The sequence below is a fragment of the Physcomitrium patens genome, chromosome 2 (genome assembly GCF_059467195.1).
Source record: "Physcomitrium patens ecotype Gransden chromosome 2, ASM5946719v1, whole genome shotgun sequence".
Lineage (NCBI taxonomy): Eukaryota > Viridiplantae > Streptophyta > Bryopsida > Funariales > Funariaceae > Physcomitrium > Physcomitrium patens.
In genome coordinates, this window is record NC_143411.1 from 1,425,766 (window position 1) to 1,442,017 (window position 16,252).

General features: G+C 35.4%; 1 protein-coding gene across 7 annotated transcripts; it reads left to right on the forward strand.

The window, feature by feature from the left end:
* Window positions 1-2,587: 2,587 nt before the first annotated feature.
* On the forward strand, window positions 2,588-5,414 carry LOC112278692 (uncharacterized). 7 transcript variants are annotated; one of them, XR_002968778.3, is made up of 4 exons: window positions 2,588-2,884; window positions 3,105-3,258; window positions 3,715-3,855; window positions 4,427-5,414. XR_002968778.3 is itself a non-coding variant. In XM_024512327.3 (3 exons), the coding sequence occupies exons 2-3, from the start codon at window positions 3,110-3,112 to the stop codon at window positions 4,811-4,813; spliced, it is 327 nt and encodes a 108-aa protein (XP_024368095.1). In that variant the 5' UTR covers window positions 2,588-2,884; window positions 3,073-3,109; the 3' UTR covers window positions 4,814-5,356. The 7 variants fall into 7 exon arrangements, 2 of the variants coding, with proteins under 2 accessions (XP_024368095.1, XP_024368094.1); XR_002968777.3 differs by having other exon boundaries at window positions 4,636-5,414; XR_002968780.3 differs by having other exon boundaries at window positions 3,719-3,855; window positions 4,636-5,414.
* The last annotated feature ends 10,838 nt before the right edge of the window (window positions 5,415-16,252 follow it).

The following is a 16,252-nucleotide window of genomic DNA, read 5'->3' on the forward strand; positions in this document are numbered from 1 at the left end:
ATTTTCTTTTATTATTGTCTTGTAACATCTGCATTCCCTCATAGATATTCTTATTCTTAAATAAGCACTCTTCTAACTCTTTATTATTATAAGTCATTATAAAATATATTACTTGAGAAAAGCTCTTATTTTTGGCAACCTTTGTAACAAGCAAAAGAAGATAACATATGCCAGATTTGACAATACACAATTAATGATACAAAAGAAATTTTTAACTTATGCAAATGATAAATTCAATTTTGCAAAAGCACCCACTCAAAGCTCTATGTTTGAGATTCTTAAAAAAATGAATGAGTATGCCAATACAATCCAAGTAAAATTGAAGATGAAACAACAACATACAATGAACCACTTGAAGCTGGAAAACACTCTAGCCACTTGCTTGCTGCAATATAGGCATAAAAGAATTTGCTTTTTCTGGTCCACTTATTCAAGCCAAAGCCAAAAAAATTACCAACCAATTTGGCATTTTCTAAGACAAACAATCAGAGTTATTAAATGATGGCTTCAATCCTTTTAGATTTATCACAGCTGTATATCATTTTGCACATATTAAGAGGCTACTTTGCCAGATGTAGATGTGATTCTATTATTGCAATAACAAAAAAATCTAGATGATTGGACTTCTTTTTAAGAATGGCTTAAACATATCAACTCCAAAATAAAATTTTCCAACCACAATATTTTTCTTATTTTAAACAACACACCGTTATACACATATCATATTATAAGAATACCATTCTTTTCATATAATCTCCAACTGTTAGATACATACAAATACTATTTCGCCTCACAACCATGAAGACAACCAACTTATTGTAGAAGATGTTTCATAGGATGTGCCTATGCAATAAAGACAAATCATAGCAACATCGCATAGGATGTGTCCTGTAATAAAGACTAACCATTTGCTTTTAACTTGCCATAGAAGGAACTTGCATTAGAAGAACTCATGTGCCAAATAAATGTTCTTAGAGTGAAGAATCCCATGTCTATTGCGACATTTTTGAATCCAAAAGGTGAAGAAGAGATTTATCATGAGTTCATAGACAATGAACTTTTTGAGTTGACTTTTATTATTGAAGAGGAAATGCTGGAAGATGAAGAAGAAATAGAGGAACATAGGCCTCAACTTAGCTTGAGTGTCCAGTCTTTGGTGTTAAGAGATGCTATTAGAAATGTGGAGGAGTGTTTGGTGAATGGTACATGGCATATTATAAAATCATTGAGAAAGATACAAATTTAGGTCTGCAAAGAAACAAATGGTGAGGAATAAGATTACTTGGTATATCAATTTCTCAATAACTTCTCTTCTCCTTATCATCCTTATGTTTTGTAACAAATCAATGTAGAAAGTTAATTTTTTTGCAAGAATGACAAGATTTAATAATTTTGCACTTGAGAAATCTGATTTTTTTCTAATGCATTTATTGGATATCAAGTATTAGGGATTATCCATTATCAATTAGAGAACCAAGTTAGTAGACTGAAATTATTTTGGCCATTGCATCATGTCAAATATAGTACTATCAAATTTGATAGGCTTAGCTATAGATATTATATATATATATATATATATAATTTAAATATTTCTTTTAAATCTAAGATTTAATTTTTTAAAATAAAGATTTATAAGATTTTTTTTATTTAATTAAACTAAAAAAATAAATAAACAAGAATGTATGTATTTTTAAAGCTTTATGATTTTTTGTACTTAGCCCAATATAAAAATTTGTAATTTTAAAGAAAATCAAAATTTACATAAGAAAATATTGCATTCTTACATTTGATATTTATATGATTAAAAAATTAAGTTTAATATTAAGTTCCAAAAAAAAATTAAATGTTGTATTATATTAATTAGTATTTATAATATATTATCATATATCAATTACTCACTATATTATAAAAAAATCTCTATTCATTCATGCACAGAATTTTAGTCATGATTGTAAGTCACTTTACGTCCACAAATTGCAAATATTTTGATTTATTTTGTTTTGATTTCTGTACAGATATTAAAATCACATTGCAACTAAGTTCTCTTTAAAAAACTATAATAAAACATAAAACATTATAATTATATATGTACTTTTTTTTACACAATTCAGAAAATTATTAGTTTGAATTAAATCATCATCCTCATACTTGAAAACATTCCATGTTAATATATGTATGTATGTATATATATATATATATATATATATATTATCATGTTTTTTTGGAATAAAAGATTTTTATAGAATTTTGATCATCATTAAATAGCTTTCAGTAAGGAGAGCCAATGATCTCACATGGGCTGTCTTTCTGTTGTTTCCTTCCATCATCCCTTGTTTCTTCTTCTTCTTCTTCTTATTCGTTGTTAATTAGCAGTGGTGTCATTGTTCTGTATGAATAGGTGGACGAGGTGGGTTGTGTTGGGATACTGTGGTAGATATTGTTTGAAAACGTGTACATATATACACAGTCACAAACATGAAGGAAGGAATGAAAAGAATGAAGGAATGAAAAGAAGGAAGGAATGAAAAGAAGGAAGGAAGGGAATAAAGAGGGGATATCATGAACAGTGGGCTTCAGAAGGAGGCTCTGTGTGGCTGAGAGAGTCTGAGAGAGTGTAGGAATGTATGTATTTGTGAGGGACAGTGGTTTGTCAAAGATCTTCAGTATGCTCACTCCATTGCCGCTTGCCTCCCTGAACATGGGCTTTGATTTAATTGCACACATTTACACACACAATCCCAGCTTCACATGCACACACCGACAGAGTCGTTGCCATTATTCTCACACCACTGCTCTTGTGTTGTGTTGAAGCAGTAGCAGTAGTTCTGGTTTCAGTTGTGGGGGAGTATTTGCAGCTGCCACCTTAGTCGGCAGCATAGCCTTAGTGAGTGGATTCTGCCATGCTGCTATTTTCTACTTCTTTGGGTTTGTTTGTTGCTCTTTCTTCTAGCTCTGCTTCGGTTTGATGTGGGTTTTCGTGTGTGACTTCGCTTGTCTGTGGAGATCACTGCAAACTAGACTTATAGGGCATGATAGCATGCGCCACAATTTTGAGGGATTTTGCTTTGGCAGTGGTGGTGATGTTTCGTGATGTTGGTTCGAAGGGGCCATGGAAGTGCGAATTGGGATTGCGTTGCGTGAGCACACACTGTTTCTTGGTAGCCTCTTTTCTGGTATGAGATCGTCCCTGAAGTTGGTTGATGGCGTCGTGACGAACAAGCCCAGTGCGCACTACACCAGCATTTGTGTCACCTCTCTGTATGCAGATGCAACCTTCTTTGTGATATGCTCTCGGTTGTCTCTCGACATGGATGCCGTTTGTTCTTTCATGTGCTTCTCTGTATGGGATGACGTGAGACAGAGAATCTATTGTTTTTATTTTTACTCTCTATGAGGAAGTGGTGAGATCGGTGAGAAGGAGACCGTGATGAAGAATCTGTGTGGTACGCACGAGACAGTTTAAAGTGCTTGTGGAGCAAAACATTAAGTTTACGGTGGAACTTCAGATATGATGGAGAGTTGAAGAAGTCGGAGGGGTTTAAGTGAGTAATAGGAAGGGCTTTGGATTTCGACTGTTAAAAATTCGGGGTCTTGTCAGCTGAGCAAAATAGAGCGAGAGAGATATCGGCATGTTGAACGCTCACTTGATCATTTTGCAAGTTGAGCAAATAATCTAACGGATTCTGTTGTTGTCCATGATCGGATTCATGCCAGGCAGTAAGCTCTCAAGCTTTGACCCCAAAGCGGGAAGCATCTCAGCCAATACTTCATCGATTTTATTCAACTTTTTTATTTCTTTTTTGTAATCAACTTGATCGGAAGGAGTACTGTGAGAAACATTCTATCCTCGACGAGGTCCGATACTTTCCACTCCCCTAAATGTTTACATACTAGCGGCAGTCACTGTTACAATATTCCGAACCTACGAAACAGGATACTAGATCCACAATAACGAATTTCAATCTAAAGAAAAGGGAGATTCTTACCTTTTGGTTTCTGGAGTCAGTCTTGACACACACAGAAGTGTAATTACCACCACAAAGAAGACTCAGTAAGTTTGAGCAAGAAATGAGGACCCAACTCTAATAGCACTCTTTTGTACCTGTAAACCAGGTTAGATTTAGTGCAGGGTACAAATTTTTCTCTTACGGTGCACACATGTCGGCAATCAAATGCTGTGGTTTTTATATATTATATTTTATTTTCTTCCTAAGTATCTTGGTTGAAATGCTGTGTTGAAGTTCATTGTTGGTGGTAATCAATAGTTTGAAAAGTCAGTGGACAACGCGGTCTGTTTCGTGCCTTCGAAGCTAAATTCTATCCCACGTCTTATGTCATTTAAGTTTTTATCTTCGTGGACATGGATTTCCTAACACCGCAATGGGATATTAAGGTTTTGCAATATTGTTACGACTGGACTTTGCAGGCCCTCGAAGTAGTTGGACGTCTCAGATGGTTAATCCTCTCCATCGTGTTAATCCTCCACAACGTAGTAAAAAGTTTAGATAATTTTTTCAGATGACCTGTGTCACTGACATGATGGGATTGTAATTCAAAAGTGCTGAAGTGAGCTGTGAACTTTGCGAACCCCGTAAACTGCCTGCAAGTTATAAATTTGCATATATTCTGGTGTAGGGTTGATGGAGGAGTAGGAGACAGACGTCGAACCACTGGGGCGGTTCCTCAACAGAGCCTATGCGTCGTCCTCGAGGCAGTATGGCCACATATCCATCAGTGGGTCGCTTTGAAAACGAACAACGACCCACTTTCTATGTTAAATGCTGGTCGCCCAAGCTCCATGATCTTGTCGTGAGGAAGAGTATGGCTCCTCGCAGCAATCATGGTCAGCTTACTGAACAGCCCACAGGTATTGTGGATCTAAGAACAGTTTCATCGACAACAACTGAGGGCAAGGTATGAAATATTTTATGCCTGTTTGCCTTGTCCTCACATTCTTGCCACTCGACCCACCTAGTTACCGTACCGTTTGCTAAGAGACAAGTGCGATGCCAAATGGTGAAATAAAAACAATTCAAGATGTTCGTTACGTACCAGGCCTCGGTAGAAACCTTCTTTGTATAGGTGAGATTACAAACTCTGAAAATCTTGTGTTATTTATCTAATCTATGTGCTTAGTATTGACTTCACAAAGACCATGCAAAACAATTACCATAGGTAGCAGAGATTCTAAAATCGGTCTCTATAAGCTATTTTCACTCATTAGAAGTATTGAAGCGTTCTAAGAAAGACCTCACAGTTTGAAACTCACTCCGTAATTTCTAGCCCACTTGTAGTTTCAGTCTGTGGAATAGAAATATAAACCAAAGAGCAAGATCTTGCCAAATTATAGCATGCATATTCGGGCCATTTGAATTACAACAATCTATTACAAATGAGTAAACAATCTTGTAGTATACCAAAATTGCCATCTTTAGATGAAACTTGCAAAGCTTGTCAATTGGGTAAGCATACACAGTTGGCATTCTAGAAGACAACAGAGCATCAAGCATCGTCGCAGCTAGAGATCATCCACTCAAATCTTTGTGGTCCTTTGCTAAGGCATTCTATTGGAGAAGTTGATTATTTTTTAACATTCACAAATGACTATAACTGCAAGATCTAGATTTGTTTCATAAAAAACAAGAGCCAAACATTTGAATTTTTTTTGCATCTTCTAGAATCAAGTGGAGTATCACATAAGTCTTTGAATCTACATCCTTCGGTCTGAGAAAGGACTGAGAATACAAATCTCTTGAGTTTGCAAGATATTATGAATTCCAAGACATCTACATACAATTCTTTGCCCTAATTACACCTCAACAGAACAGAGTTACGAAAAGGAAAAATAGAATAATTTAAATCAAAGTTTGATGCATGTTCTTTGCAGGAAAAATTCCAATTGAACTATAAGTAGAAGTAGCAAAAACTGTACTGTACGTTACAAACAGATCTCCAACCTAATCCAACTTCCGTGCATCACCAGACTAAACTTTCTTCAAATGAAATCAAGCATCTCCCATGCACATTTGTCAAATAATGATGGAATCAAAGATCTATCATCCTTTCATAACAAGTCCTAAATAATTACAGATCATGAATCAACAAAATCGGCTCACTCAGAACCTCCATTATATGCTCTGCGTCACACAATGCCACCTGCTTGGTACCAAAGACTATTTCATTGGCAGTGCCTCTGCTTCCCTCGAGCCTGAATCTTTTACTGAAGCAAGCTCAGATCTAAGATGGCTTATGGCAATGGAAGACAAAATCAACTCAATACACAAAAATACCATTTAGGAACTTGTTCTACTCCCTTCTATAAAAACTCTTATATCAATAAAGTGGGTGTTTAAATCAAAACTTTGGCTTGACGGAATGGTATGCATATGCAAGGCCAAGGTCATTGCTTGAGGCTTTGAATAAAGATAAGGAGTGAACTTTGATGAAATTTTTGCCCTAATAGTTTAGTGGGACACCATTCAAATAATTACTAGCCCCACAAGAAAATTGGAGGCTTGTCTACATGGATGTTAAGACTGCTTTCTTGATAGAGAGTTGAAAAAAGAAGTGTGTATTTCTTAACTATATGACTTCTTTAAAGTTGAGCAAGAAAACTTGGTCTCAAAGCTTTAAAAGATGTTCTATGGCGTCATGTTGTAACATGACTATATGGTGAAAATATAATCAAAAATAAAATTTTAATTAATATCTAATTATTTTGATTCAATAAAAATTCAAGACATTTAAATATGGCTTTTATAAAAGCCTCTTAATTTATTTTCTTGTCTTAATAGCTAGTAGATTAAAGATTGATTAATAATTTTACCTTCTATGCTATAGAAACTCTTTTACTACCTTAAAAATATCATAAATTGATAAAAATAGGATTGAAGAGATAAATAATTAGTATAGTTTAATTAGTTGTATTGACTTTAAATACTTTTGAATTGAAATTCAAATTACATTCTTCTTATATGAGTGAAACCTATTAGAATTTCTTAGATATTTATAAAACATAACTTCTCCTTCTACAGCCAGATGCCCAATGCATTTCCAAAAAAGACAACTTGTTATTGTATTTTAGTTCGGCTACTATATAAAAATGATGCATATATATATATATATATATATATATAATTTACTATACAATGTTGTGAGAGCCACATTATTAGATTTTAATTAGTTAAAAAATATGATTAGATTATTATTTTGAAATAATTAATTTAAAAAGACTATTATTGAGGTTGATTTTATATTGATAATAGTTTTATATATTTAAAACTACCTTCATTAGATATTGGTAATCCTTGAAATCTTGTTTTATTTCTTCATTTGGTGTTTAGGATGTATATTATATAAATCTTATAAAAAAAAAGATTGAAGAGGGATTTTGGTAGCAAAAAGAATAATTACGGTATTGTGATTGTCATTTTACTTATTCCGAAAGAAACCTCCCAGAATAAATCCGTATAGGGGAATTCGAACACAGGGAAAGACTAAGCACATGAGTTTCACTTGTTAGGGTCACACAATTAACTGTATTCCGAACCACTAAAACACTAAGAAACACTACAATGCTTCTTCCCAGTAACAATACTCCTTCATCAATTGATAACCACAATGTGCAAACCTGCACTCTCAAAGGACCGCTCAAAACTCAATAAATTCCATCCAATACTAGGAATAATAGACTTCACTCCAACCAATCTGAATTCACAGAATTCTTGTAATCACAGACTTTCTCTGTCGAAATACATACATACAACTCTCAATAAACAACAATCATAACCTTCCATCCATAATCAATCTTCTAATAACTTCTCATATAATTCAATCACTTAGTACTCCAATTACATAATCAATAACTCATAAATCAATCTCTGATTTATTCCACAGACTCACTTCTTAGTATTCAAAAATTATCCATTATTCTTCAACAACAAAGAAACAAAGACGAAGCACCAAGCTTAATCCCAACTCATGACTATCACAGTCTGGCATTTTCTTCCTCTCTCCCATCCTCCTTATACTACCCCAAAATACCAACTCCTATACCATCGATGATAACTACTTTTTTTGATTATTCATCCATTCTACATACTGAACCACCTTTTCAGTAATTATCTATCCCTGTTTATATTATACATTAGATATCTATATTATGAAAATAACTACTTATTCTACATAGCTCCACTCCTAACTATGTAGCATCTCCGCAAACACAGTATTGATAAACAAAAATCAATCTTCTTCTTTTTTTTTTTTTTTTTTTTTTTTTTTTTTTTAACTAGATTGTTCAATCTCTTCAATTTCTGGAACTGGCTCCATTTGGTCTTGTTCTAATACTATATCTTCTTCCTCCGACTTGTCTTGAATCTTTGTCCTTAATTGAGCTATTAAATCTTCATTATATCCTCCCAATTCTCGAACCTTAGCTTCCAATTGGAGTATTCTAACATCTTTAGCTTCCAATTGTTGCTGCTGCTATTACAATTTCTCCTCCAATTTTCCAATTCTTACTCCCGTTGAGGCAGATGTTTATGACTGACTAATATTGACTAAATCACTCTCCAATTTTGTTACTGTTTCTTTCAAAAAAATAATTTCTGTCTGTAGCTCATCCGTTTTGTTTCGATATTAGTCACCAAATTGTTTCTTTTCAAGCTCCAATGCCTCCTTCTTTTTTCGTTCCATCTTCAACTGAGCGTTCATCTTCTCCTGTTTCAATCTATATCATTTGCGAGTTTATAGTAATTCTTGCATTTGATTTTTCAAGATATGCTGAATCCTCTGTTTCTGCTTTGATCAATTTTCTACTCTCTCATCCAATTCACACTTCACTCGCATCTTGGATTTTGATTCTACCTTGATGACTTCTTCATGTTTCCTGATTTTAGAATTTTATTCCAATATTATTTTCTTACTCGCTTCCACTTGCCTTTTTAAGCTACCTTCATCTTTGAGCTTACTCACTGTAAGTTGCAATTGGGAAATTTGACCCAATATAACTTCTTTAAGATTCCACCCTTCTGTTACACCCCGTTGAAAGCCTAATTGGTTGCTTTCCCTTGGAACTGGTATTGGTGTTGTCATCTCTATTGTCAGCCGAATTGGAACTCGCTATGATGTAGATATTGATCTTGCTTCTCGTTCTGCCGCTCTGCTTGATTCTCCCACTTCATACACCATTACTCCTGGACTAACTGTTCCCGTTTATAAACTTGGAACTATTGGTTGAGATTCTTGTTTCAATATATACTCAATCACTGAGTTTACATAATTGGAACATAATAGTGAAGCAAACTTCCCCGTCTTCCACTTAGCTCCCATTTCTGCATGTATCCTTGTGGCCACATAAGCTGTCCAATTGAATACCATGCCTTCCAGTGTTCTTGTCGTGGAAAACAGTAATCGCTTTGCCATATAGATGGTATGCTGATTCAATGCTAACCACTTTTGAACAAACCACATCCATTCCATAAGTTTGGACGTAAGTGCCTCCTGTATCTTCCATCCTTGATTTTGCTCGAGAAACGACATTCTTCCTTTGAAGTAGGTTCTTGGCCTGACGTCATTTGACGCAACTTCTCTCACCTCAAGCTCTCTGGTTGGTAAATGTAAGTCCTTGTGTAAGATATTCTCATCTATCCCAATCAAGACTCCTCTTATCACACTCAAACCATCCTCTGGATCATAATTTTCTATATATTCCGTCACTCGTTCTACATCAATTGGTGGTAGTTTATCCAATCCTCATGAAAATGTAAATAACTTTATATTTCTAAAATCTTTTTGCCTTTTCAATGACCAACATATATCTAACTTCATCGGTTCCATGTTGGTGATAACTACAAGAGACGGCGATCCTAGATCGCACTTAGACCTTACATTACAGCGACTTTCCGATCATTCCGGTGCTCTCTTCGCTCTTTCCATTGACATTGAGAAAATCAAACTCTCAATACTTCCTCATGCTAACACTATTGTTGATTACTATCGCAAAGCTTACAATTCAAAGCACAATGTCTAAAATTTGCAACAATGAAATCTTCTATGAGTGCCCCATTCCTAACTACTTACTGGAGGTTCGAATCAAGAACGTCTAATCCAGTGTATTTTAATCTCACATCTAATAAGAATGTCTAATTTTTTGACTAGTCAATTTCAGTATCCAAAATTAACCATCAATCGTTTCCTAGCTATCATAATCTTTCCAATCTTGTCGGTAATCATTATTACGGAGACTCCCTCCCACCACTGAGTAAATCCATCCCGGATTTATGTATAATACAGACATAACTGGTTCCCATTAACGCGTGTTGTGAAGTGGGTTCCTAAAAAATCTTCCAATTGAACGGAACCATTAGGAAAACCTTCCACCACCCGATATGGCCTATGCCATCGTACTTGAAATTTACCAAGAAAGTTGTTAAAGCCGCTATCATAAAGTAGCACCAGATCATTGGGCATAAAATATTTTGGTCGTAACTTACTATCGTAATAACTCTTTCTACAACACTGTGTAGCTTCTATGATCAAGAGAGCCATAGCCCTAGCCTCATCCAATTTCTCCAATTAGACTAACATATATTGAAGAGATTCTCTATCTTCCATATGTTCATCCAACGCAATTCGTAAACTTTGGACCTCCAATTTAATTGGTAGAATTGTGTCCTAAATGTATATCAATTGAAATGGGATAGAATTGGTAGTTATTTTATATGTAGTACAGTACACCCATAAAGCTGCAAATAATTTAGTGTCCCAATCGGTTTCCACTCCTGAAATAGTCTTTATTAAGATCTTACATAGGATACCATTGGTCTTTTCTATCTACCCATTGGCTCGTGGATGATAAGATGTAGTTTTGTGGTGCTTGATCTCATACTTCGCTATTAATGCTTCAATTGTTGTATTAATAAAATGTGTTCCACGATCACTAACCAATTCTTTTGGATAGCCAAAACAAGTGATAATGTTCTCATATAAAAATGTTCCTACGATGTTGGTATTATCAGTTTTCGTTGCCATCGCCTCTGCCCATTTGGTGACATAATCGGTGGCTACTAGAATATAATGTGTCTGTCTATTTTGAAAGGCAGGTGCAATGGGTCCTACAAAGTCAATACTCCATTTTTCGAATGGTGCCTGTGCAAAAATTGGTACCAATGGCATTGCAGAAGTTCCAATAGGGCGATCAATTTTTTAGCAAAGATCACAATGACAAACATATTGGTGTGCATCCGAAAACATTGTTGGCCACCAATATCTAGCCATTAAAGCCTTACGTGCAGTGCTATTACCCGCAAAATGTCCTCCACAACTGTCCAAATGACATCCTTCCAAAATTGTACGAACTTCACTTTGAAAGATGCAATGGCATAAAATTCCATCCTGCCCTTGTTTGTACAAGGCATCTCCAATCATGGTACATGGTGCACTTTTTAAAATCAGATGCTTCTTTAATTTTTCATTATAAGAAATTGAAAAAGTCTGAAACGTTAGATATTGGATCAATTCACCATATTCGGGTGTAATGACATCCACAACAAATAGTTGTGCATTCGGAAGAGCATCGTTTATCGGCTCATTATCCAATATATTAGATAAACGGGATAAGTGATCCGCATTGGCATGTTTCTTGTCGGGTCAAACGTTAATCGTAAAGTTGAATTTCTGAAGAAGTAACACCTATCAAGCAATTCGTCCACTCAATTGAGGTTTATTTATCATATACTTAAGCGCATCATGATCGACATGGAATACAAATGGATATCCAAGTAGATAGTGGTGGAATTTCTATATAGAGTAGATTATTTCGAGGGCTTCTTGCTCGATAGTATTATAATTTTGTTCTGCAGCAACGAATTATCGGCTTACATAATATATGGGATGATCTAATCTTTTTTCATCCTTTTGACTGAGATTGAATCCAATAGCAATATTGGATGCGTCCACATAGACATGAAACGATTTTGTTCAACAAGATATTACAAGAATTGGAGCAGATATCAATTTCTCTTTCAATTTGTCAAATGCAAAAGTATAGTCTTTTGTCCATATTTGACTATATCCGTCTGACAGAGGTTTCTTTAACAAGTTGATTAACGGTTGATAGATAACTGCAAAGGATTCAATAAAATGCCGATAGTAGTTGATATGGCCTATGAAACTATGCACGCTCGACACCGTATTTGGTTTTGGTAAATCCAATATACGAGTAACTTTATTGGGGTCCATAGCGATACCTTCAACAGAGACAATGTGTCTCAATAGTTTCTTCGATAGTACGCCAAATTGATAATTCTTTGAATTTAGAGATATCTCAAACTTGTCGCATTGATTCAAATAGTTATCCAAACATGCTAGATGTTCAGCCGTTGTACTAAAGGTGCAGAAATTGTCCAAAAATATCTCTATTGATAAAAATAGATAATTTTGAAACGCTTCTATCATTATCCATTGAAAAGTAGCCGGGGCATTACATAACCCAAATGGCATTACTTTATAGGCGAATGTATCCCAATCTGTAGTAAATGTAGTCTTCAACTGGTCCTCTTCAGTAATTTTAATTTGATTATACCCCGAAAATCCGTCCAAAAATGAGTAACATTCATGTCCGGCCATTGCCTCTAAAATACTGTCTGTAAACGGTAACGAAAAATAGTCCTTCTTAATAGCTGCATTTAACTTTCGAAAATCCAGACATATCCTCATTTTTCCATTCTTCTTGGATATCATCACGATTGGCGACACCCATGCACTATGCGGAACACGATAAATAAAATCCATGTCGAGAAGTTTATCCAATTCCTCTTTCACTAAAAGAGAATATTTTGAGTTAAGTCGGTGTTGTCTTTGACAAATTGGCGTAACACCCTCCTCCAAAATAATCTGGTGCTGATACACATCGACTGGAATCCCTGTCAAATCCACATACGACCATGCAAAGGCATATTTGTGATGGATAAAAAATTGTTTCCAACCATCCAATTCTATACCTATAATATCAACATGTAGTGATTTAATTGTCTTCTCCTTATCTGAATATCTTATATTATCCGACATATGGGAACTACCCAATTCTGGTTCCAATGTGCTGACTCTATGGACTGCGGGATTGTTCATCCATTCTGCAATAGCATGATCGAAGTTTGCTGCATCTTCCAGATGAACAAAATATTTTTCGAGACCTCCACATTGGTAGACTCCTACCTTTCCTGTTGAAGTGTTTTGTCCTACCCCAAATTGTGGTGAACCTATAGCATCATCATCTTCCTCAATCGATTGACTCTCATTGTCTGATGTAAATTCTGATTCTGGTAATTGAGATTTTCCATGATATTCTACTTAGTACATCTGTAGAACGATCTAATCATAGTCTTTTCCAATTACCAATGTATCTCAGTCCGAATCGTTCTTAACTTTGGCTTGATAAAGCTAAGGTCTGCCCAATAAAATGGGATATGATAATGTAGAACTCTGTAATCGAAATACAATATAATCAATTTTGTATGTCAATCTCGCGATTACAGTGGCAATATTACGTAAGATTTTCATTGACTTTACCCGACTATGATCTGCCATTCGCAAGACCAATGTTGTAGGTAGCAATTGCTTTAGATCCAAATCCTCCATTGTATCCACATTCATTAAATTCACAGTGGAGCCACCATTGACTTGTACCTCTGGAATGAAAATGCCATTGATTGATACATCGATTGTTGGTGCTCCTGGATCTGGGTTTAAGCTAACTTCATAAATTTCTTTAGTGCAAAATCTTTGTCATATTAACGCTGAATTCAATATAGATCAACATTCCAATGCTACAACCAAAAGTTGCTTCATTGTAATTGAAGGCTGAATAACATCCAAATCCTTCAAATGTCATAGGATTCCATATTGAGAGTAATTTTTAATGCTCTTTTGCGTTTCATTGGTTTCGATTTTACTTTGTTAGGCAGCAATTCCTTCCTGGCGATTGAAATTGCCGCTGGTAACTTTACCAATTTTTCTACTACTAAAGGTTCCTTTAATGCGAAAGATCTTTTATTGAGTTGTATAGGTATTGGTACTTGGTCAGTTGGAATGGATCTTGATGGTCTTGAAAAATTAGCACGTGGAACCAAATTGGGTTCCTCAGTCTGTTGAGGTCTCAATATTGGAATACGTTCCAATACTGATATTGGTTTATTTAGCTCCATTGATGGTGCTACTTGCTCTCCTGTGATTGATTCATATAGGCCCTGAATTGGATTCTTGTCTTTTTGTTGGCCTCTGGTAAGTACTGCGTTCACTACCTCGACACGATGTATTGGTGAGTTTTGTTGAACATGAACTTTGTCCTCCACCGGTTGGCTTGTTTGTATTTGGTGGTCCTGGTTATTATAATTAAAGGGCATATTACACTATTGATAAGTGTGACCAGACTGCTTACAATTTCGACATATTGGAGCATAGTCACCACTGGCCCTTGGATTATGACATTCACTCGCATAATGTCTGATTTGTTTACAATGATAGCAACAAAGTGGTCTCCTCTCAACTCCTTCAGGGATATTGGGTGTCTCTATTGGTATATAATGGCTAGGTCTGTTCTATGTTGGATGAGTAAAGGATCTTGTTGATCCATTGGTACTGTAGACTTTGGCATTGGCTTTGTCATGGGTAGATACTGATGGTATCCTTGTTGGTTCATTGCCAATCCATGAGTATTGGATATACCTTTTTGGTGAAATTTGGAGTTTAGGAAATTGAAATAATTCATGTTTTGTTTATTCGCTCGATTTCCATTTCAACCAAACCTATTATTCATTTGTACTTGATTGATATCCCACAAAGTTGATTGAATCATGGCCTGTTTTTTGACTTGTTGCTTCCTTAAATTCCAGCAATTGGCAGTGGTATGCTTACCTCCACAAAATATACATTGGATCATCATTTGGGGTGGTAAAGAGCATTCAATTACCAAATGACCTTGTCCTTTATAATTGCTGCACCAAACATCAGATCGCATATTGGTCGGTTCATGCCTTTTTTCTTTATCTTTGGCCAGATTCATAGCCAATTCATCTATTTTTTTCGTCAATGTTAACAGCAATGATTCATTGGGATTTCTTGATACTAATACATTTGACAATTCCTTCGTAGGTATTGGTTTTTGATACATAGAGAAAGGCGCATATGGATGTGATAATGATGGTGGTATAGCTTGCAATGGGACGGCATCCACTACTCCCTATGGAATTGTACCATAATCATTCCTTCTCAGATAACTTTCCGATGCGTCATTCCAATTTATCATTTGATAACCTCCTTGAGATGGAATCATTGTGGCTCCAACTGTTAAGTTCTGGTCTTAGTGACATTCCTCCCATACTTTTGCTCGTTCAAGAGATGATACAATGGTGGCTAATTGGGCTTCCTTTACAAACATCTTCAATTTTGGTGGGTGTAGTCAATTAACCAATATAGACAACACAAACGATTCCGACATTTGATTATTTAGCCATTTTCAAAGTATATCTGCTACACGACCATAATATGATTGTACCACTTCCCTTGGTACCATTATGTTGTTCATTAATTTTTCTCTAAGACATTCTTTAAAACCAATTGGTCGAAAATGGATTAAAAATGTATTTTTTAATACCTCCTAATTAGAAAATTGATCGACGGGTTGGCGACTATACCATTCAAATGTTATATCCTTTAATGTTGCTGGCAGCCATCTTAACCAAATATCTTCAATTCTGCCATTATAGGCTATACATGCAGTCAAGAATTGTGATAAATATTGATTTAGATCGGCTCCTAGTAAACCTTTAAAAGTAGGTAATGGAACCACGCTAGTTGTGCGATCTCTCGCCGCACCCATTTGGACTGCAATTGGAACTGCTGGTCCTCTGGACGCCATTAAAAGTATTGGTGTTCTGCTTAATTCTTTATTAAAATAAAAACTGTCTCTCGTAAAAGTCTTTTTCAGACTTCCAAGCCTTCCCGATTGACTATTATTATCCCGAAATAATTTTACTGGTTGAATATGGGGTGAAAACAATGGATTTTGATATACTCTGAATTGGTCTTTATTAGCAAGTAATTTATGCCAATCTTCAGAACTAGTCTTGTTAGAATCGGACGTATCTCTAATTGAGAAAATATCCAAAGGAGTACCTAATTCCTCTGTGCCTTCTTTGCTTTCCGTTAACAGCTTCGAGAGGTATGCTGGACTATTAGCAACACTCCACGCGGG